This window comes from Podarcis cretensis, assembly GCF_951804945.1.
Source record: "Podarcis cretensis genome assembly, chromosome: 9".
In the NCBI taxonomy this organism is placed as follows: domain Eukaryota; kingdom Metazoa; phylum Chordata; class Lepidosauria; order Squamata; family Lacertidae; genus Podarcis; species Podarcis cretensis.
Window position 1 is genome coordinate 10,012,204 of NC_137178.1, and position 22,440 is coordinate 10,034,643.

The following is a 22,440-nucleotide window of genomic DNA, read 5'->3' on the forward strand; positions in this document are numbered from 1 at the left end:
GGACAGAAGCCAGCACTCCCTTACTGACATGCAACATCTCCCCCACCTTTTTGGCACCAAAGCTTACCTTCTTTGTCTCACCTGATCCAACGCAGGGCTCCTCCCTCAGCCTCCGGGCTGGTAAAGAAAGGGTTAACAATATTTGAAACCTGAGCGGCCGCTGCAGTCAACCCGACTTGAAATCAATCGGAAGTTCCGCCACTCAGATTCCAGGTTTCAATTTCTCGAGTCACCCGCAGGTTGGAAATAAATGGTACAATATTCAGAGACCATGATGTCAAGTGCCACTTGTAAACTCTGCAACAGGCAGAGCTGCAAAATTGCACTGCCTTTATTGGAGATGTTCAGGAGAATAAGACAGGATAAAAAAAAAAGAAGAAGAAGAATGGCAAGCACAAGGATTTCCTAGCCTCACTTTGTAATTTGCAGCAAAGGGACCCAAACATAATTTGCATGGCCGCTGCAGCCTAAGGGACGACTACCTCGGAGTACTCTCATACCAAAAACAAGTCTGGCAAGAGACATTCTGCACATGGATAGCTTTTACCTGAGACCTGTAAACTTGCCGCATTGTATAGCTGTGCGGCATATTGTATAGATCTGTGGCTTTGAGGAATATCCACCAGGAAGCGGGGAGAGGTGGGGATGCAAGCCTCTGTTTATCTCACATACAGACGGCATAGAGGCAGCAGAAAGTAAGGGACATGGTGCTTCCCCTATCTGGAAATCATTATTTATTATTTTATTGAATGTCTACACCGCCCTTCATCCAAGGATTACAGGGAGGTTCACAATATAAAAACACAAAAATACATGACATAGTAACAAATAAAAACGATCGCCCATGATACATCAGAGTTTAAAATTCCACAAGATAGTCTATTAACCTGAGCATTGTCTTTAGAGGAAGTGGGGTGGTTGGGGAAGGGAGAAATAACCAGCAGGAGTGATACCCTTTCAAAATTGAAATGTGAACATGGCCCAAAAATGTAGACACTCCTTGATGCAAAGTGATGCACATTAGAACAACAACAAAAGCCCTAATGACTGCACATAACTGAATTTGCCACAATTACTCTAGGATACAGTGGTACCTTGGTTTACAAACTTAATCCATTCCGAAGTCTGTTCTTAAACCAAAGCGTTCTTAAACCAAGGTGTGCTTTCCCATAGCACTCCATTTACAAATGGAACACATTCAACAGGAAGCGGAACATGTTCTGCTTCCAAGGCAAAGTTCACAAACCAAAACACCTACTTCCGGGTTTGCAGCGTTTTTAATCCATAGTTGATAAACTAAGCTGTTCTTAAACCAAGGTACCACTGTAGTGTGAAAATGTCCACTCAGTGAAGGTCAATTTTTCTGCCCTCCACTCCTTCCCCCTACCCCTGTATTGTTGCCCTGTGGAAACCACCCAGTATTCAAGGAAAGAAGAAACAGAAGGAACTAGTAAAACTTTCCCATATTACCAAAACTCTAGCCTACAACTACCAGGCTTCCTAAACTTGAAAAAAAATCTCGCTGCTATTATGCCTGATCAGATAATGAAAAAAAAAACCTGAAATATATGGCTGATCCACACAAATTAAAGCTACAAGTTATTAGCCACTGACTCCTGAAAGGTATAGAATCCAACTGCAAGAGAACACCTCTCTTTTTGCAAAATACGAAAATCAGAGACTTCTCAGTGGAAGACTGGTCCAGGCTATGTATAAACTATGAAGAAGTGATGAATAAACAAGGCAAAACAAAGAACGTTGGCCATCTTACCAGCATACTTAATTATTTCATATCCACCCATCCCTCCTTTCAAACGTCCTTTGAAAACCTCTACAACATGAGGGTTCCCCTCCCCCTTTTAATCAATCAGCATTTACACAGGTGAGTTTTGTGGGTTGTTTTTTTTTAAGGAAAAAGAAAGGCTTGCTCTCTATCTCACACTGCATTATTAAACTTAAAGGTAAAGGAAAAGAGCCCCCTGACCATTAGGTCCAGTCATGGCCGACTCTGGGGTTGCGGCGCTCATCTCGCTTTACTGGCCGAGGGAGTCGGCGTACAGCTTCTGGGTCATGTGGCCAGCATGACTAAGCCGCTTCTGGCGAACCAGAGCAGTGCACGGAAACTCCATTTACCTTCCCACCGCAGCGGTACCTATTTATCTACTTGCACTTTGACGTGCTTTCGAACTGCTAGGTTGGCAGGAGCTGGGACCGAACAATGGGAGCTCACCCCGTTGCGGGGATTCGAACCTCCGACCTTCTGATCGGCAAGTCCTAGGCTCCGTGGTTTAACCCACAGCGCCACCCATGTCCCTTATTAAACTTACTTTTCAGCAAAATAAATATGTTCAAATTGTTTCCATCTATGGACAGGGAAGGAGTAAGGTTGTGGAACTGTGTCACTGATCAGCAAGGCAAGTTAGGCAGCGCTAGAAGGAAGGATTGGTGCAACAGGTGGCAGTCACAATTACGCCAACCTACCATGACTGGGAATATGATAGCAGCCACTGTAGACTTCAAGATCCAAAGGAGAGCCAGACACACCACTTGGAGGAAAGTGAAGAGGTGGACCCGGCGAAGGGGGACATGGCGCAGGTAGATGAAGTCAGGCTGGTGCTTCAGAGGCATCAAGAGCAGCTTCAGGCGGTCCATGAACTGGGGTGGAGAAAGGAGGAGGAGGAGGAGGAGAGTTCAGCAGTGTGGTGCTGGCATGCGCCAATGCAGAAAAAGCAAACGGTAGGTTTAGTTTTGCTTCTAGCACCCAACTGGTGAATCAGCAAGGCTTTGGTACTGCTTTAAAGCTCAAAAGAGATGGGAGCTGCAGCATCATTTCCTCAAACACACGAGCGCCATCATGCAGATTTACTGCAGTGACAGGAGGGTTTCCCCAGTGGTCAGCCTGAGCCTTCTGGCGGTTCCCTCACTGCGAGAAGTGAAGTTACAGGGAACCAGGCAGAGGGCCCTCTCAGTAGTAGTAGTAGTTTGGATTTGATATCCTGCCTTTCACTCCCTTTAAGGAGTCTCAAAGCGGCTAACATTCTCCTTTCCCTTCCTCCCCCACAACAAACACTCTGTGAGGTGAGTGGGGCTGAGAGACTTCAGAGAAGTGTGACTGGCCCAAGGTCACCCAGCAGCTGCATGTGGAGGAGCGGGGAATCGAACCCGGTTCCCCAGATTACGAGACTACCGCTCTTAACCACTACACCACACTGGCTCTCCTACACCAGTACTGGCGCCTGCCCTGTGGAACGCCCTCCCAGCAGATGTCAAGGCAATAAACAACTATTTTACTTTTAAAAGACAACTGTTTAGGGAAGTTTTTAATGTCTGATGCTGTATTGTTTTTAATATTCAGTTGGAAGCCACCCAGAGTGGCTGGGGAAACCCAGCCAGATGGGTGGGGTATAAAAAATAAATTATTATTATTATTATTATTATTATTATTATTATTATTATTATTTATTATTATTATTATACATTCGCTTGGAAATAAACCAAGCTAATTCTCAGTGGGAAAATAATAATAACCTGGGTTAGGGTTGTATACAATGTTGGTCCTACCTGGAATAGGTCTATTGAGATTAATGGTCACAACTAACTTATGTCCATTCATTGCAAAGGGTCTGCTCTAACTCTCGAAATTTCCAAGCCAAGCCAACTTGGGAAGCCCCACACTTCCTCCCTCCTTCCCAGACACGCTGGCTATCAACCCCTCACCCCAGCTTCATCAGCCCCCTAATGCCCCATCCCTGTACCTCTTTTCCATTTATCCCAGTCATTCATGCCCAACCGAAGTGTGATTCAAGGCAAACGGGATGTTTGAGATCATAGTGTTGAAAGGGACCACAAGAGTCATCTAGGTTCACACCCCTGCAATTCCGGTTATCTTTTGCCCAAAGTGGGGCTCAAACCCACAACCTCGAGAGCTGCACATTCTACTGACTGAGCTACCCCAGGATCAAGCAAATCTTTTCCAGCTTTGATTTTAATCCGAGTCAAACAAGCGTTATGAGATTTGTAAAGCTTGCTCCAAATTTGAGGTGGGTTTTCGCCTGAACTCAGATGAACTTCACCATCACCGTCGCTCCTTTTCAGAGCTCTTAGTCCCATCCCAGCCACCACTGATACGAACGTGCCAGGGCCAGCCCAAGACATTTTGGCAGCTGAGGCAAAACACAAAACGGTGCCGCAAAGGCACACATCCATGCAAGGAGGAAGAGGTGATCTACATTGAGGAGACCAGCAGCACTGTCTATTTCCCAAGAGGCCGCCGTAAAGGCACAGCTGAGGAGCGATGCATTCCTTGGAGACTGAATCTGCTGCCCCAGTGGATGCTGCCGCCTGAGGCAATTGCCTCACCTTGCCTCATGGGTGTGCCGGCCCTGGAACACGCACACATCGTAGTGAGGCAGGAGGAACCCACCGTGTGCATAATGGAATTGTTGCCACAAGGACAGGACGATGTGCAACTCAAGTTTTAGCTGATGATGACCTTTGTGTAACCTGAGAACCAGCGAGTGTTTCTGCAGTGTGTTGTTCTAGGAAAAGATGCTCCCTCGTCTGTTTAGTTAGCTTGTATGCCTATGCTGAGAACCAACCTCCCCTCCTCGGTCCTCCTCACTTTCCTCCACTTGAGTGATGGCCTCAGTAAAGGCCTAAGCTCAGGCAAGAATTAACAATAAACTATTTGTCCTCTGGCAGCGCCCTGGCCCGCTGCCCACAGCTGGCTGACTCTGAAGCCAGATTAATCTCAATCCAGTGAATGAAACCAAGGCCCAAATAAATCTCTAGGGGAGGACACAAAACATGCACTCCTTTTTCTATTAAGCACAGAAGAGCAATGCAATTAACAAGGTGCCAGAAAGTTAACAGAAACATGACCAGCTTTTCCTGGTGCCAGTTCCAAGATGCTAGGCTCTCCGAGGCAAAGAGCTTTCGTGCAGCGTTTTCTCAAGCGACAAGACAATCATTTTAAAAAGTGGCCGAGGTTTCAAGATTTGCCAAGTTTTATGAACTGTGAGCTTCCCATGAGCTTATGCCAACTCAGCCACATCAACTCAAGCCTCTTCATAAATTGGAGGGAGGCGGTCTCATTTTAAGGGCCAGGCTAAAATTCATCATACAACTACAGAGCAGGTCCCTATGACAATTGGACCTGCTGGTATAAAACCGCATTCTACAGTTAAATTCCCTTGAATTAGGTGGCAGATGAAGATTTCATGGCCCCATCCGCATGACACATTTAAAGCAATTTCATACCACTTTAAGGAGCGAATGCTTTCCTGCTACCACAGGGAATAATGCTGATTTAAATGTACAATACAGATGAAGTCTGTGTTCAGAAGGTTTTTCCTGAAGTGTGACCCAGTCATATCATGGAATTTTAACTATGCATCTATAGAAATGTTATTCCTGTCTGTTTGTTTTAAAGTTGGTAGAAGTGGTTTTGTTTTTAAGAGTCGTTTTTTCTGCATTTGATCTCATTTTATCTTACTGTGCGCTATATCCGTAACTTCAGGCTGTGAAGCAGTTTACACATTTGCAAAATAAGGAAGTACACAAATTTCGGCCACTACGTTCCAGAGCCAGGAGTTCTCAGTTGTGCTGTTTTTCCTCCAGAGATAAATGATTAGAACTGCAAACCAATTATTTATGTTGCTTTCTATAGAGTTCACAGGGAAACATAGGGGGCCAGTAAAAGACCCCAGTATAAGAATGTGGGTCAGTAAGAGTCCTCTGTCAAGGGGTATTAAACCCATCCATGTCATGCTTAGTTGGACAGCTCTGCTTGCTTTTCCTGAAACCCTGCACCCTGCTGATATTAACAGGCTTAGCTCTGAAGCCAATTCTTTTTTAAAATACATTAATAACGCATGTATTGTTTTAATTAATAAAGCGTGTATCATTTCAGGGTAGGGCTGGATTTAGGTTTGATGAGGCCCTAAGCTACTGAAGGTAATGGGGCCCTTTATATGTCCAGCTGTCCTTTGCCAACAACAAATTGTCACTGTTTTTTGTGTTGAATATGCTATATGGTAATTTATGGACCTAATAGGTATCTAAAGCCATTTGCACATGTTGCCCTGCAACCAGTCCGTGCAGAATGTAGGCACCCTATATATAGAAATGAGCAAACCCGTGATATTTTAGGGAGCAGGTGAGGCCCATGACTTACACCATAGGAGCCTACACAACACAAAACACTGTTGCTGTGTGTAGGTTTTATTCTATTTGTTTTTTATCTTATATTTCGGAAATGTACATCCAGTGGTTTTTTTCCTTTACATTTTTTTGGGACCCCTAAGAGAGTGGGGCCCTAAGCTATAGCTTATTTAGCCTATACGTAAATCTGGCACAGGGGAATGGTATAACTCTGCACCACAGTCCTGTACTTTTTGTGTGTGTGTGTGATACACATACTGGTCAATTTTCTGCATGCCTTTCTGAATGAGAAAGAGATGGAAGACGAGAGAGCAGGAGACGATGTTAATCAAAATAAACAGAGTTCCAGAAGACAAAACATATTGGCACGCAGCTGGAAGATGGCAACAATGGGGTCTCCCGCACCTTATTGGCCAACTGACTAATTGAGCCATGTGCTTTATTTTCAGGAGCTGAATGACCTACTTCAGATGTGTGAGAATGAGGAGGCTGGTTAATGTTTACCATCTCTCCCGACAAGGGACTTCTATAACGTGCACCCCACCAGTCGTAAGACCTTGGGTTGCCAAGGAGAAAGCTTACCTGAACGCCATTAAGGGAAGCGACGCCCATATATAGAAACACGCCATACAGCACAGGCATGGGAATAAACTAAAAGTGGGGGAGAAAAAAAAAACATGAAGTATGCAATTCCGATCACAATTCAAAGTGTTGGTGCTGACCTCTAAAGGCCTAAATGGCCTCGGTCCAGTATACCTGAAGGAGTGTCTCCACCCCCATTGTTCAACCCGGACACTGAGATCCAGCGCCGAGGGCCTTCTGGCGGTTCCCTCATTGCGAGAAGTGAGGTTACAGGGAACCAGGCAGAGGGCCTTCTCGGTAGTGGTGCCTGCCCTGTGCAACGCCCTCCCAGCAGATGTCAAGGCAATAAACAACTATTTTACTTTTAAAAGACAACTGAAGGGCGGCCCTGTTTAGGGAAGTTTTTAATGTCTGATGCTGTATTGTTTTTAATATTCGGTTGGAAGCCGCCCAGAGTGGCTGGGGAAACCCAGCCAGATGGGCAGGGTATAAAATTATTATTATTATTATTACCCAAAAGAAGCAGCAGCAACTATGTCAAAGGATATGCAGAGCACAATTGCTAACTGCAGTAACAGCCACGAGCCACTATATGGCAGGCAGTGCTTAATCAATGACCTTCCTGAACTACTTTATATTCTCCTGCTTCTAGATATTGTGTTCACTTTTAAGCACCTCCGGTGCACAGCAGAGTAAGAAAGAAAGAAAAAAAAGCACAGGAACTTTAAGGAATCAGTGAATTCCCTGTTGCTTTAATAATCTCTTAGAGATCTGATCTGCAGGAGAATGCAACAACACATGATCCCAGTGTGTTGAGGAAAGAATGCTCTTTACTATAATCACAGTGAAGTGAACATGACCAACTACACGGTCAAGAGTGAAAAGCCCTGGGGGCTTCTCTATGTGCTCAGGATGGAGGGGGGAAAGACATGATCCAAATGTCTCAGGATTACTTCAGAATGCAAGGTTGGGAACGCATGTTTAAATGCCCGGGCGGCATGACAAACAGTGAGTGAATTGGCGGAGGTACCGCAACTTGCATACGAGACAATTTGAAATTCACCCCCTGGGGAGCACCTCGGCAGCCACAACTAAACTCCGACCTGGTTTCTTATGACCTTGAAAGAACTCCCTAAGCTGCTCATCTTCAGAAATTCCTGTCTGGCTTGGCCTGATCTGAGCTCCAACTGGCCTCTCTCGTTTCTTCCCCGTCCCAACTCTGCAAGTAGTTTTACTGCTAGGTGCATAGACAAAGAAGACTCTCCAGTTGCTATTTCTGCTCGAATGTCCTGAGGGCATATTTATTTTTTAAAAGGAGGTATTAAAATTTTCCCACAATGGCATCATCCTGGAACGCTTCGTGCTTTCTCTAATTTTTCTGTTTTAAAAAAGAAAACGCTCCGTTTTCTAGAGCAGGAGATGTCAGCCAACACTGGAAGGGAGGCCTAAGTGCATGGAAAACAATGAAACTGAGCCTCCATGTACAGAGGCACTGTACAGCAAAAAGCTCTTCCCACCATGCCTTGCGTTACTGCTTCACTGATCCATCGTCAGATTTCATGGCTATTTTTTATGCTTCAGGGTTTGGTTACAAATGATTATATAGACCCATGCACTGGTATGCTATTCTACCTCATCTGTTAATGAACAACCCAGAAGCTGGAGGGCTGGTTGAAAATGTTCTCTATTTTTTTAATTAAAAAAAGGAATAAAAGAATTAAAGAGGATACAGGCTGTGCACTCTTGCCCTTGCCTTCTTGGTCAAGCAGGAAAAACAACATTTAAGATGCTGCACCTTTTTTTTTAAAGACACAGAATGCTCCTCACACGTTGCTCTGATCTGCTCTTCGTACTCAATATGCTATTCCTACCCAAGGTTGCAAACAGCACTAACTGCTTTATAGCGAGTCAAGCCATTTGTTCGGCTGGTGGGTCACAGCCTGACTTAAGGTGAACTGCAGCAGCAGTTTTGCTACTCTGTCATTTTTGGGGCTCAGTTTCATAATTTCAATTGTTCTAATAGTGTTTTATTGTTGTTGTTACCTGCCACGAGCCGTTTGGCTATGAGCACAAAATAATAATGATCTGAGCCTGCAAAGCGGAAAGCAATAAAACAAAACAAAACAAAAAATGCCATGCCCAGATTTGAAACGTATAACCCTTGCAAATTCGGGGAATTCCATTTCAGCACCACCAGGTTAAACCATGAAGGATGGAACTGCATGTTACGAGCAGCTCAGGGCTGCTACCCAAACCAGGAGCCTGCTGTCCACGCCAAGTTCCTCCCTCTATGTCAGGGGTGAGCAACCTTTTTCAGACGTGGGCCGGTCCACTGTCCCTCAGACCATGTGGTGGGCCGGACTATATTTTGAAAAAAAAAAATTGAACAAATTCCTATGCCCCACAAATCACACAGAGATGCATTTTAAATAAAAATGATACATTCTACTCATGTAAAAACACACTGATTCCTGGACCGTCCGTGGGCTGGATTGAGAAGGCTGTTGGGCCGCATCCGGCCCCCAGGCCTTAGGCTGCCTACCCCTGCTCTATGTTGTATGCAGTACTATAACCCTCACATCCTAGAATCATAGAATGGGGGGGGGGGAATTTTCCTATATGCAAGTACAGCTGCTAGAATAGTGATTGTTGCTAGGTGGAAGGCACAAACTATCCCCACAAAGGAGGGATGGCATTGTAAACTAAATGAATATTTAATTTTGGCAAAATTAACTGCTATAAGAAGAAATCAGTCGAATCAAAAATTTAAAAAAAGGTGTGGAAATGTTTTGATGAATGTACAGCAAAATATTGCTCACAAAAAAAGATATGCTAATATGCCTAGATTAAAATGTGAAGTGCTGGATGGAAGAAAAATTAGTAAGGAAAGATAATAAGAATATATAGATGATTTGAGAAGACTATAGAATGCAAAGATTATTGTAAATTGTATAATGTGGAGGAAATCGAGTGGGGGCGGGGGGAAGTGGGAGGAAGGAGAAAAGAATAATATGATGGATTGAGGAAATATAAATGTAAATGTATGGGGAATGGGGAAGAAATGGTGTTGTCTTTGGTACATTTGTAATGCAATATGTGAAAACCAATAGATAGATAGATAGATAGATAGATAGATAGATAGATAGATAGATAGATGGATGGATGGATAGATAGATAGATAGATAGATAGATAGATAGATAGATAGATAGAGGTGGAAAGGAACATGAGGGTCCTCTAATGCAGCCCCCTGCAATGAATGAATCTTTTGCACCATGTGGGGTTCAAACCCATGACCCTGTGATTAAGAGCCTCATGCTCTACTGACTGAGCTATCCACAGTGGCCAACCAGATGGTTCTACTACGGGTTTCCCTTGATGTGGAACAAGGGTGGAGACCTGCGTAGCATGACACAGCATGAGGACAAGGAGGGATAATTTGCAAAACATTGTGGGCTGGGCAGTGCTATTTTTGGTAAATGGCTTGTTCTTCACAAGACATGTCGTTCCACCATCCTGGTAGGGGATTTTCAAGTGATAGGTGCATTGTGCTTTTCAAATTTAGGGAGGCACATTCCCTGCAAGTGTTGTGGCAACTCTTCAATAGTTTGCCAAAAACACTTTTGCCCTAAAACGTTCTTGCCTGTCCTCTGTATGACTTTGCTCCCGAGAAACATTATTACTCTACAAAGGCAATGACGTTTTGAAATTCTTCTTTTACAGTAATTTATTACAGCTCCTTAAATGTGTTAGAAAAATCCTTCCAACTGTTTATGGCAGACTTAGTAGCTTTCTCAAAACAGACACACACAGCTCAGCGTTGGGTGGAGGGTGAAGCAGAGGCAAAAACGTTGAGCAATCATTTACCTTCAGAATGGGAGCCATGAAGACTGAAATGCCCGTCAGAATGAACACAATCACTCCTGTCACTCTCTGCTCCCTGGAATAAAAGCCAGCAATTATCAGACCAGTTCCTATTAGAAGTTTTTCACCGTCATCCGAAGATAGCGAATTGCCACGAAGAACTATTATATACACAACTGACTGGAGGGCCTTTTATCTCTTCATTTCTTTGGGCTGCGCTACTAAGCTAGGTTCCCTCCTACTCTCTGTGTAAGACTCAGATTATGGGCCCTGCTCCCTGAAGAGTGCCACTCTTCTCTAGTTGCCCAATGTCAGGGCCGGCGCTGCTGGCATACCTGACTCCCAGGAACTTGGGTTGCTCCCCAGGTGCAGACGTCTCCGTCTCCATCTTCAAGCTGTCAATGTGCGCGATGGAGATCACCGTAGCAGCAACGTACCAGGGAAGGCCCATGAAGGAACATATAATCATCAGCACAGCGACCAAGAACAGATCCAGGTGATAGCCAGCACCTTTCTGCAAAGACGAAAGAAGAGGAACAGTGGTAGGGTGCTTGCTGCATGTGGTGGGAAGCCATGCTGGAAGAAGCACAGAATCATTACAGGATTAACCTTGACCCTGTTTGCTAACTTAATTATCTTTGAAACGGCTGGATGAGTGCTCCAGAAATGGCTCTATGCAGTGGAGATGCACATGCAAACAAGGAAAGGGGCTTATTTTTTTATTTGAAAAGTTGCAAGTAAAGGTTCCTGGGCAGGCAGGGCATAATTTAAAGTTCCTGGTGGAGGACAGCCCAGGTATGTTTAGTTTAGAGAAGAGGAAATTAAAGGAGAGACAAGACAAGTGTCTTCAAATATTTGAAGGGGTGGGTGCCATGCCTGAAGGAATGGAGCAGAATTGTTCTCTGTTGCTGCAGAAGGCAGGGGGTAGAATCAATGGGTGGAAATCGCAGGGAAACAGATTTTAGCTTAACATTAGGAGAGGCATCTTAGGGGTAAGAGATGTTTGACAATAGAACAGACGGCCTCAGAGGTGTTGGTATTTAAGCAGAGCCAGAGCTAAGTGTGCTGTAGGGTTATCCTTTACTGCAGATCTGCACTGAGTTTTGCTCCAGAGAAAGGCAAGTGTTCAACACAGGACACCACCTGATATCTCAGTGCAAACAGAAAGCAACCTATGGAAAGCAATCATTGTTTATGGCACGGTCAAATTGGATTGTAACCCATGTATATGGTTATGTTTGGCCTCAAGACCCACCTTTAGCTAAATCCATATCTCATCTTACCCACCCACCAGTTTAGATGCGTAACAGTTGTCAAGACTGCACAATGGCTGGCTCGCTGAAGGAACCTAAAAGCCAGGGTTGTGAAACTGCGTTTTTTTGGTAAGGCAAATATTATAGGTGTGACTCACTCAGCTGCAAAAGCACAAGGAACTCGGAACCTATTAAACAAATTACAGAGCACACCTGGTTCCCACAGAGGAGGTAAACACTGAGGTGGTACTTGGGTCCAGGCTGTGCATTTCAAACTGCAGATTTGAACTCTTCCTTCTGATGGAACTGGTCTTTCACATACAGTCATACCTCGAGTTGAAGTTGCTTTGGGATGAGTATTTTCGGGTTGCGCTCCACGGCAACCCAGAAGTAACGGAGCGCATTACTTCCGGGTTTCATTGCTCGTGCATGCGCAGAAGCAGCGAATCGCGACCTGCGGACACGGGTTGCATTTGCCTCGGGATGCGAACAGGGCTCCGGAACGGATCCCGTTCGCATCCATAGGTACCACTGTAGAGGGAATTTTGGGGGCAGGATGGAGCACCACAAGGGCCTCCGCCTACAGTATGAAGAAGAGTTTGGATTTGATATCCCGCTTTATCACTACCCGAAGGAGTCTCAAAGCAGCTAACATTCTCCTTTCCCTTCCTTCCCCACAACAAACACTCTGTGAAGTGAGTGGGGCTGAGAGACTTCAAAGAAGTGTGACTAGCCCAAGGTCACCCAGCAGCTGCATGTGGAGGAGCAGGGAAGCAAACCCGGTTCACCAGATTACGAGTCTACCGCTCTTAACCACTGCACTACACTGGCTATTGTATGAAGTACAATATAGCCCAGAAATGAAGATCTGCCATCTGAGTGACAATTGGGTCCTTGTTTATCTTTCAGCAAATCCTCCCCTCTTGACTGCATCCTCTTCCTTGTTACTGATATGCACTTTAACAGGAAGCTATTTCTGCCAAGGCGAGTAGCCCTGGTGTGTGGTGAACTGAACACTAATTAGAGCCTGGGAACAGACTCCTGGGCTCTTCTGCCGAAACCCCTGAGGAGCAACCAATCCTGAATTCTGTGGGTTTGTTTGTTCTTCCACAACTGGCAGAGAGTAGTAGGTTCTGTTCTCCCCACTGCCTCCCCACGCGTCACATGGGCCTTATAAATCCAGCATCCACGGAGTAGGAGATGGGCCTCGCTAAGAGATGCCATTATTATCATTTACATAACACCATTAGCGCACATGGCAATGTAGGCTCTTTGGCCTGAGAAATCTAAATCTAAATTCTGACACAAGGAGAAGTGGGGGGTGAGAAAATGAAGGTTAACAGGATGAATGTGCACAAACGCAGTGGGCTTCAGCCTTGTTTCAATTCCTGGTGATGACTAAGGAACAAAGCTCCATTAACTACGGAGCTTTTCATAGAACCACAGAACTGTAGAGTTGGAAGGGTCCCTAAGGGTCATCTAGCCCAACCCACAGCAAGGCAGGAAGCTCAGCCAGATTCAGCTGGGGTCTGAATGGGACGAAGGATAGAGGCAAGAAGCGGTACCACACAGGTGTTTTAAGAATTTTGGGCGTAAGAATGGGTGCAGCAAAGAATGGGTGTGATCCAGTGTTTCCCAAACTGGTGCCTCCAATGTATTTTGGACTACAGTTCCCATCATCCCTGACTGCTGGCTGGGGCTGATGGGAACTGTAGTCCAAAGAAGCCAGACGGTACTAGATTGTGGGTGGCTTGCATAATCATTTGGCAGAACGGAAGCTCTATGCGCAGCTGGCAGCATATGAATTGGAGTTACAAAGGCTGTTGAGAGTCTGATTTAAAAATGTGCTCAACTATAATCAAGATATAAGGAAAAGGGGGAATGAATATGATGCCACGGATGGGAACTCCGAGGCCCAAGGTGGCTAACAACCCATTGAAATCAAGCCCTCCTAGCCACTAATAATATGGCCTACTATATGAGCTTGGACAAATGGGGCTCATCCACCTGGGAAGAGAAACCCATCTAGGAAAAGGGAAACTCTGATCCTAAACCTCCACTGCCATGCGGGATATCTTTGGGAGAAGAAAAGGCTAAGGAATAACTCCTACACAAATCCAGAGTGGGGCCCCTAAGACGGTTGGATGATGCCTTGTATGCCTCCTTCCGGCAACACCTGCAGCCAAGCTGGTGCCAAATGTCCTGCTCTGCTTTCCTCTGGACCACATCAGCAAAACCAAGAGGGGGGTCTTGTCGTCTGGGCAGCCCAGGATCTCCACACACACTGCCCAGGCTTGTACCAAGGGCTAATGCAGCAGTTTGACTTCACCTCCAGAGGCACACCCCACGCTGCCCAAATGTTCATTTTGCTTTGGCCAAGTTGAGATGACAAACATTTTTGTTGCCCAGAGTTGTCCCTATGGTCCTAAATAGCAAAACAGCAGCAGCAGCAGGAGGAGAATAATAGTATCCTGAGCCTTTCTGAGCACAATACACAGCTTGGCACACAACCATGTGGCGGAAACAGGAAGATGCATCTGCTGCACCCCCACAGGAACTCAATGCTCTTGCTGAATATGTGTGTGTGCATGTGTGTGTGGTTCAGGTTTAATTCCAGCTACTCACCTCACATTTGGGCATGCAGAATTCGAAGGAAACTGCACATAGCTCCCATTATTACCCTCCTTGCAATTGTAAAACAGTGCTATGGAAAGTTTGACAGCTGTTCAAATCCTCCTTTGGTTGCTGCTACAGAAGGCGAAGTAACTACCTCTGGGAGGGGGTACATGATGAACTTTGCTAGCAACCTACAGAGACTGGTGCCCTTCTTCTGCAGCAGATGTGGGACCAGGTCCTATCTAAGCAAGAATCAGCCTCGGCAGAGGTTTGAATAAGAGCCTCCACCCAGCTATATGCAGATGGAAGAAAAACAGTACGCAGACACCGGTATGAGATAAACAAGGAGTAAATGTTCATTGAGAAAGAAACCAAGACCGGTGGAGTCCAAAAACATACTTCCTGGGCAGCATTTCCTGACCTAAAGCCAAAACAAAGGCCATCTTTATTTCTTTAGAAAACATTTTCAACTCCTCTTCTTCGGCGCAAACTAGATATGACAAAAGAAACCGTGTTTGTTTAATTACAAGTTTGCTCCATTCACGTATAAAGCGCCCACGGGGGTGGGATCTGAAATTCATATCAAAAGGGGTTCACAAGTGCAGATAGCTGAATCCTATGACACCTTATTAGTCTATTGCCCCAGGCATTTTTATCCTAGCCCAGTTCACTTCTGGTATCTGAGCTGAGCAGAGACAGAGAAACGTTTTGTACAACAGAAAAAAAACCCAACGCTTTTTTACCTATAGCCTGGGCTACCAAAACTACATAATGGTAAGACTAGCGTGAGGTTGTATTGAACTAGGCCAGTGTTTCCCAAACTTGGGTCTCCAGCTGCTGTTGGACTACAACTCCCATCATCCCCATCTAGCAGAGATGATGGGAACTGTAGTCCAAAAGCAGGTAGAGGCTCAAGTTTGGGAAACGCTGTACCAGGCCAATGGTAAGGAACCAAGGACCTTCCTGATGTTGTTGGATTCCAGGTCCCATTAGCTCCAGCCAGCATGGTCAATGGTCAGAGAGGATGTGAACTGAACTCTAGTCCAGCAACCACTAGAGATACACAACTCTCACACCCCTGACCTTAAGTACAGCTACGAAGTGACCCTGAAGACCACATTGAAAGTGTTTTTTTTTTTTTTTTTTTGCCAAAACATTTGAAGACGTCCCTCTGAAACCTTGGAAGGTTAGAAAGTTACCCACCCTAACTTCGTTGGTGAGATTCTTATAATTATACCCATGAGTTCCTGGACTCATCCCTGTTCCAGGCACCAACCTTGAGTTTGTGTTCTTTCCGGTTGACAATAACAGCTGTGATCTGCTGGTCCATGAAGATAAGGATGGTCACCAGCAACGCAGGGATGGCTGCTGCCAGATACACCCACCAGGGATTCTCGCCAAATGGCGGGATGATCCAGCCTCTGTGGGGGCTTGTTGGCTTCGGGGAAAAGGAGATGAGGACGAATATTAGAGAGACATAGCAAAAAACGTATCTGAACCAAATGAACACTTTGCTAGATCACTGGAACACCAAGTTCTTAGAGAAGAATGCAGGGCCTTCAGGGACCATAACAAAAAAAAATAAATCCCAACCAGCAGGGGCGTATTCTCACTTCTTGGTGGCACCTTATTAATTTGCAAAATGTTCCGAGCTGCCAGCGTTAATGCTTGGCAAAGAGCATAAAATCAACAACAGAATTACATCCATAGAGCAAATATAAAACCAACCACCCATCAGTAGTTCAATAAAACATCAACGGAACACCTTGGCGAACAGATGAGTTTTAAGAAGGCACCTGCCAATACTGAAGGTCTGATGTTCCTTGGGGGCATATTCCTTTTTTTTTTTTTTAAATAATATTTATTCAACTTTTAAAGATTACAAAGAGAAAAAAGAAAAAAGAGAAAAATAAAAAAGACAGAAAAAATACAAGCAATTAAAAAAAAACCACAGATCAAACCTTTACATAACTTTCTTTCCTTTGCTTATTTCCTTGACCTCCTCACACCTCCCTTTTTTGTATTCTAATTCAATTAGATATTTCAGCAAATCCTTTCCAGCTTTGTTTTTATCCTATTAATTTATCTTAATATACTGTAATTTTACATTCTCGTCTTTCACCAATTAACAAATCCATTTTTACCTAATCCTTTATATCATTTCTGCTGAAACCACATTACTTCATTCCAACATCCTTCTAACATTCCTTAATTTTGCAATGTTTCTGTAAATAAACTTTAATTTTTTTCCAATCTTCTTCCACCGACGCTTCACTTTGGTCTCGGATTCTGCCAGTCATTTCCGCCAGTTCCATATAGTCCATCACTTTCATCTGCCATTCTTCCCGGGTGGTCCTTGGGGGCATATTCCAAAGGATAGGTGCCACCAAACTAAAGGCCCTTGTCTTAGAGGACATAAAATGGATCTTGGGAGAATAAGGAGCCACAAAGTGTCTCTCCAAAGTATTGACGTGACCAGGCAGGCTAGTCAAGTGTTATAACCCGGCCCCATGTTGTTCAGGGCTTTAGTTCAAGAACTTAACCTTGGCTTGGCAGCATATTGGGAGTGAGTGCAATTCTTGCGGCCTTCAACAGCCTTGCTGCAGCTCAGAGAAGAGGGCAGAAAGAGCCAACAGGGTTGGCGAGGGAAGCTCAGAAACCCACAAAGCAGAAAATACTGGCAGCACTGTCTGCTCTCAGGGACGCTTCATACACTTCTGTAGTGTAGTAGCCAGTTTCATGTAGCTGTAATCCCTGCCAGAGGGGACCAGGTGGGAGAGTCAGGTCATGCTAGCTTCCCACATTAGTGCTGTATATTAGGGTTGCCATATTTCAGTAAGTGCAAATCTGGACACAAAAGTTATTTTATTTTGGCCAAAGCTGTTGAGCGTTTTCGGCAAAATCACCCCAAAAAGATGTTTTTGAGCTATTTTTTTAAAAAAGAAAAACAACACTGGTCAGTGAGAAAGAGGAGGACTGGTTTGAGAAGATATTGAATCATTTGGCTAGGTTTGAACAATTTGAGGCAATTAAAATGTTAAAAGTTCAATAAACCTTGTGGAGGGAGGAGTGTTAATGTATATAGAAGTGTACATATGGTTGATTTGAATATGTTATTATTGAATATTATTGAATAGGTATATTATTGAATAGGTATACCCAATGTATCAGCCACCTGGGGGGTTTCACTGTTTGTGTTTTGGTGGTTGGCAAAAAATAAAATATTTAAAAAAAGAAAAACAACAATGCCAACATGGGTTGCCATATGTCCGGATTTTGCCAATTTCCAACCGGATACTGCTTCCGGCAGGAGTATTCTGGGTATGTCCAGGAAATTCCAGACGTATGGCAACCATATGACGTGCCCATCCCACGCAGTACCCGGGTGCATTACATTACATCATGGGGAGTGGGCAATGGAGAAGCAACATCCACAACACAAAGGGACATGTTCACTATGTCAACACATAACAGTTTCTTGCCTTCTTTTATGGGAGCTGAGGATGGAATGATTGACTTACCTTGAATTCGCTTGGCACAAGGAGTTTCGGTGTGTCCACACCTACCAGAGCATCAATTCCACAGAAAATGAAGATGGAAAGGATGATGGCGAAGTCGCTGATCAACTTCCTTGCCTGGGAAAAACACAGGTGTTGATTGCGGTGGTTGTTTATGTATTATATGTATTATTATGTATTATATTCTGTTGTTATTCTTATTTGAACTTCCTAGTTGCTTGTTACACACACACACACACACACACACACAAAAAGATCTCCAAGCAACTTACAACATATTTAAAAGCATTGGCTTAAGTAAAAAAATACATCGCAATAGTAACACACTTACGCAAAATAGATGCAATTCATTCAAAATATGCATAGCAATCTCCTGCCCGGCAACACACATAATAACAGTAACAGAAAGGTGCATTAGCACAACTAACAGCAGGCAACATCATCGTAGTCCGTGTAACTGCTCTTCATCCCATAGGGTCAAAGGGGCAGTGCACAGAATAACCAGTCAAAACACAAAGCTCTAACCCAAAATATGGACATTAAAATTATTTTAAAAATTAAAACGATAAAATAACATTCAGTAGGAAGACATTCCATCCTTAGTTAAAAAGTAGTACCAGGCTACTGTGAACAACTATTTCATTTTACTTCGGCTGCCACTTAAATAAGGCACTGCCCAGTGAGTGTTTGATGGACACAGAAGGAAAAAGCAAAGAAGCACACAATGAAATCAGTGTTCAGAAAAATGCTTCTGGAGAATACCATCAGCTGGTTCTCCAGTAACCAAGGGACCAGAGAGGCAGGTGAAAGGAATGCTGACAATGACAGAACCCTTTGCAAATATATTCCCTGACCTCTGGACTGGATCCTTGGCTCTGATGATCTGGATTCCCTGACCTCTGGACTGTCTTATGTGGATTCTGCTCTCAGGCAAGCGTTCCTTGCAGACTCCTAGCCCCTGCTCACTCAGCAATGAGACTTGGACGGGGCTATGACAGACATGCCAAGATACTTACGGTGGTTGGGAAATAACGGCTGGTCTTGAACTTCTTCAGGGCCATCGAGCAGGTATAGGTGCCCAAGAAGAGCATGCAGGACATGAGTGTGATGTCGGGAACGTATTTGCAATTGTTGCCGAAGAGGACTCCCCCGTATTTCAAGCACTCCTTCTTTCCCAGAGATGACCAATCGATCGTGCCATTGTGCTGCAAACCAACAACAGAGATGGCATCTGTTAACTAATTAAGAGAAGCTTACTCTCCTGGTATGCCCCACGGAGGACCTTAAGATCCATAAATAGCAACACCCTAGAGGTCCCAGGCCCTAAGGAAGTTAGATTAGCCTCAACCAGAGCCAGGGCCTTTTCAAAACTGGTTCTGGCCTGGTGGAACGCTCTGCCTCATGAGACCAGGGCCCTGCAGGATCAGAGTTGTTCCGCCTGGCCTTTGGCTTGGAATCAACTTGATTCCCTCCCCCTTTCTTTTTTCCTTTCTCCTCCTGTGAAGAGGCTGCATCTTAATGTTTTAATGTTGTATTTTAATCTTGTTTTTAAGTTGTATTTTAATCAACTTGTTTTTATTATTGGTTGTTAGCCGCCCTGAGCCCGGTCTTGGTCGGGGAGGGCAGGGTATAAATAAATATTATTATTATTATTATTATTATTATTATTATTATTATTATTATTACAGCAATCCACCGTTGCTTTCTCAATCCACAAAAGGCATGTCGCAAAGCTGGGTGAAATTCAAATAAGCCCCCAGATGAGGATGAGACCCTCCCCCAAGGTGCTAAATTGCAAAGGTGCTAAGTTTCCTGCAGTGCTGACAGCGAGGACAACAGCAATTCAGTGAAGACCAGTGGCCACTGGGAGACCAGCAGCAGGCAAAGCCAGAATCAATGATAGAATGGACCAATTCTGGTTTTGCTTCCATCCTCCTCCCTGCTGCATTCTACAATGAAAACACTGAAATGATACTAAGTAAGGAGGTAGAGCTTGGTGGAATAGCCTCCCCTGGAGTAATCTGTCACGCAGGAGTTTTGGCTGTGTGAACCAAAACTTTATTTTGCCTTGGGGTACATCAGTTTGAGAAGCTGAGCACAACACAGTAAGATCTCACCAGTAAGTGGGCACGGGCAGCACCTTTAGGTTTGCCATCGTCTTTTGCTTTTGGAAACAGCCTGGGTCCTCTAAACCCTTTCAGGAAAATAACACAGGACCTAGAATGATTTAGCCAAAAGCAAAAGCTCCTGCCGACAGCTTTTGTCTAATCTTAAGGGAAGGAGGATTCGCTGAGATCTTTGTTTTTGCTTCACCTTCCTTCCTTCCCAACCCTCCAAATTTGTCCCATTGTGTTCCTCTGTGTCACTTTTGAAGATTGCCATCTAGCACTCGTGATCTTCCTTCAATCTATATTCAGAAGCGCTACACCGGAGGCATGTGGTCCTCTTCAGGCTATTTCTTTTATCACCCAGTTTTCAGAACAAGATTCCTTTTGTTCAAGCCCCAAAATCTCACTGCGAAGGCAGATTTCGCTGCCAAGAAACCTTAGGGAGGATGGCCCTCCCTAGCGCTGCGGAGTGGAAAATAAAATAGAATCCAGAGACCACGGTGGTGCAAGAGGCAATGTAAACTTGTCGAGAGAGGACTTGGCAGGCTCTTTTGATCCATTGGTGTCAGCAAAATCATGACTCGACTCTACTGCAGCCTCGGAAAATGTCTAAGGAAGACTTGCTCCAGTTCAGAGAGCCTCTCAATGCTCTCGTTGACTTTGGCAAGTGAAAACTGTCACCAAAGAACCAGGCCACAACTCAGTGCAGGGACGGAGAGCTTGCAGCCTTCCAGGCGCTGCCAGACTACAATTCCCTATAATATAGGTTTGTTGTTGTTGTTTTGTTAGACTACAATTCCCATCATCCCTGACTATTTGCCTTGCTGGCCGGGGCTGATGGGTGATGGACTCCAACAACATCTGGAGGGCCACAGATTCCCCACCTCTATTTTATATAATGTTTGTGATATACAGTACACGTAACTGAAATGCACGCATATTCTCTCCCTATCTATGTACTTCTTCCCTTTCCTCTTTTCTCAGTGGCGTCAAATTTAAGACAGTAAGCCCCATGGGGCAGAGACTTCTCTTTTTTGGGCTCTGTAAAAGACTAGACGAGGGACGCAGGTGGTGCTGTGGGTTAAAGCCTCAGCGCCTAGGACTTGCCGATCGAAAGGTCGGCGGTTCGAATCCCTGAGGCGGGGTGCGCTCCCGCTGCTCGGTCCCAGCGCCTGCCAACCTAGCAGTTCGAAAGACCTCCGGGTGCAAGTAGATAAATAGGGACCGCTTACCAGCGGGAAGGTAAACGGCGTTTCCGTGTGCGGCTCTGGCTCGCCAGAGCAGCGATGTCACGCTGGCCACGTGACCCGGAAGTGCCTCCGGACAGCGCTGGCCCCTGGCCTCTTAAGTGAGATGGGCGCACAACCCCAGAGTCTGTCAAGACTGGCCCGTATGGGCAGGGGTACCTTTACCTTTAAAAGACTAGACACCAATGGCACGGTATAAATATTGATGCCATCTATGTATAAAGTGTGCCGCTGCAAAATCAGCAAAAGAAAAGAGCTCTGCCTCAACGAGCTTGCAACCTACTTTTTGCAAGGGAGGGAATGCAAGAGAAAGGAGAGGCAATGATTAACAAGGAGAGAGAGAGGAAGGAGGAAGGACCAAGAGGAGGGTAGTAAGAGTCAGGAGCAAGGGGGTGGGGAGGAAGATGCCAAAGCGAAGAACAAGAAAAGCTGACCCTAGCAAGCCAGGCTAGAGGAGGAGGCGGGGGATGAGAGGGCGGAAGCTATTTTGGCAGCCGATGCACAGGGGGACTGATGGGACATGCCATTTCCTATGCAAACACAAGAAGCACCTTGAGGCTATGGCACTTTGTCACAGTACATTGTAATGCTCAGCAGTTTCCTCCTCTTTTTCTGGCTGCCTTGCAGAATTTCTAATAGGATGCCCTTCCCATTCTTAATAGCCACTTAAAACAGGCCAAGGATGCTATATGGTTCCCCTTGCGAGGGTGAGTTATGTGCAGGCAAGGGTGCATGGCCCCAGTTAAGGCATGTATCTCACCTGCCCGGCATCGTTTCACAGACCACAGGACAGACACAAGCAGAGGGCTTGTCGTCACTGCACATTGCTCCTCCCAGAAGCAATCCTCCTTGGCCACTGCCTCGTCTCCCTCCACCCAGGTGCCCTCTACCACTTCCCCCTCATCCCCATGTGTACAGGGTCATGCTATCATTAGGGGCAGCTGGAAGGGAATGGCAGCACTGTGATCCTGGGGCCCCTGCCAGCCAAGTTACAGTGCTTACCCCGAAGGGAGAGGTGGTGCAGAGGTCAGCAAGCGCAGAGGAGAGCCAATCGCCAGTCTTGCCACTGAGCCCGCACAGCACTGATCCGCC

At 45.2% G+C, this 22,440-nt stretch overlaps 1 protein-coding gene across 7 annotated transcripts in view; it reads right to left on the minus strand.

The window, feature by feature from the left end:
* SLC4A4 (solute carrier family 4 member 4) overlaps window positions 1-22,440 on the minus strand; it is a 194,443-nt gene that overhangs the window by 12,205 nt on the left and 159,798 nt on the right. For all 7 annotated transcript variants that reach the window (XM_079990733.1, XM_079990731.1, XM_079990728.1 and 4 more), the window contains 7 exons: window positions 19,010-19,198; window positions 17,997-18,110; window positions 15,752-15,913; window positions 10,942-11,120; window positions 10,610-10,682; window positions 6,745-6,813; window positions 2,482-2,655 (listed from right to left, as the gene is read on the minus strand). In XM_079990733.1, the coding sequence (XP_079846859.1) occupies window positions 2,482-2,655; window positions 6,745-6,813; window positions 10,610-10,682; window positions 10,942-11,120; window positions 15,752-15,913; window positions 17,997-18,110; window positions 19,010-19,198 (960 nt within the window). The remainder of the gene's footprint in view (window positions 1-2,481; window positions 2,656-6,744; window positions 6,814-10,609; window positions 10,683-10,941; window positions 11,121-15,751; window positions 15,914-17,996; window positions 18,111-19,009; window positions 19,199-22,440) is intronic.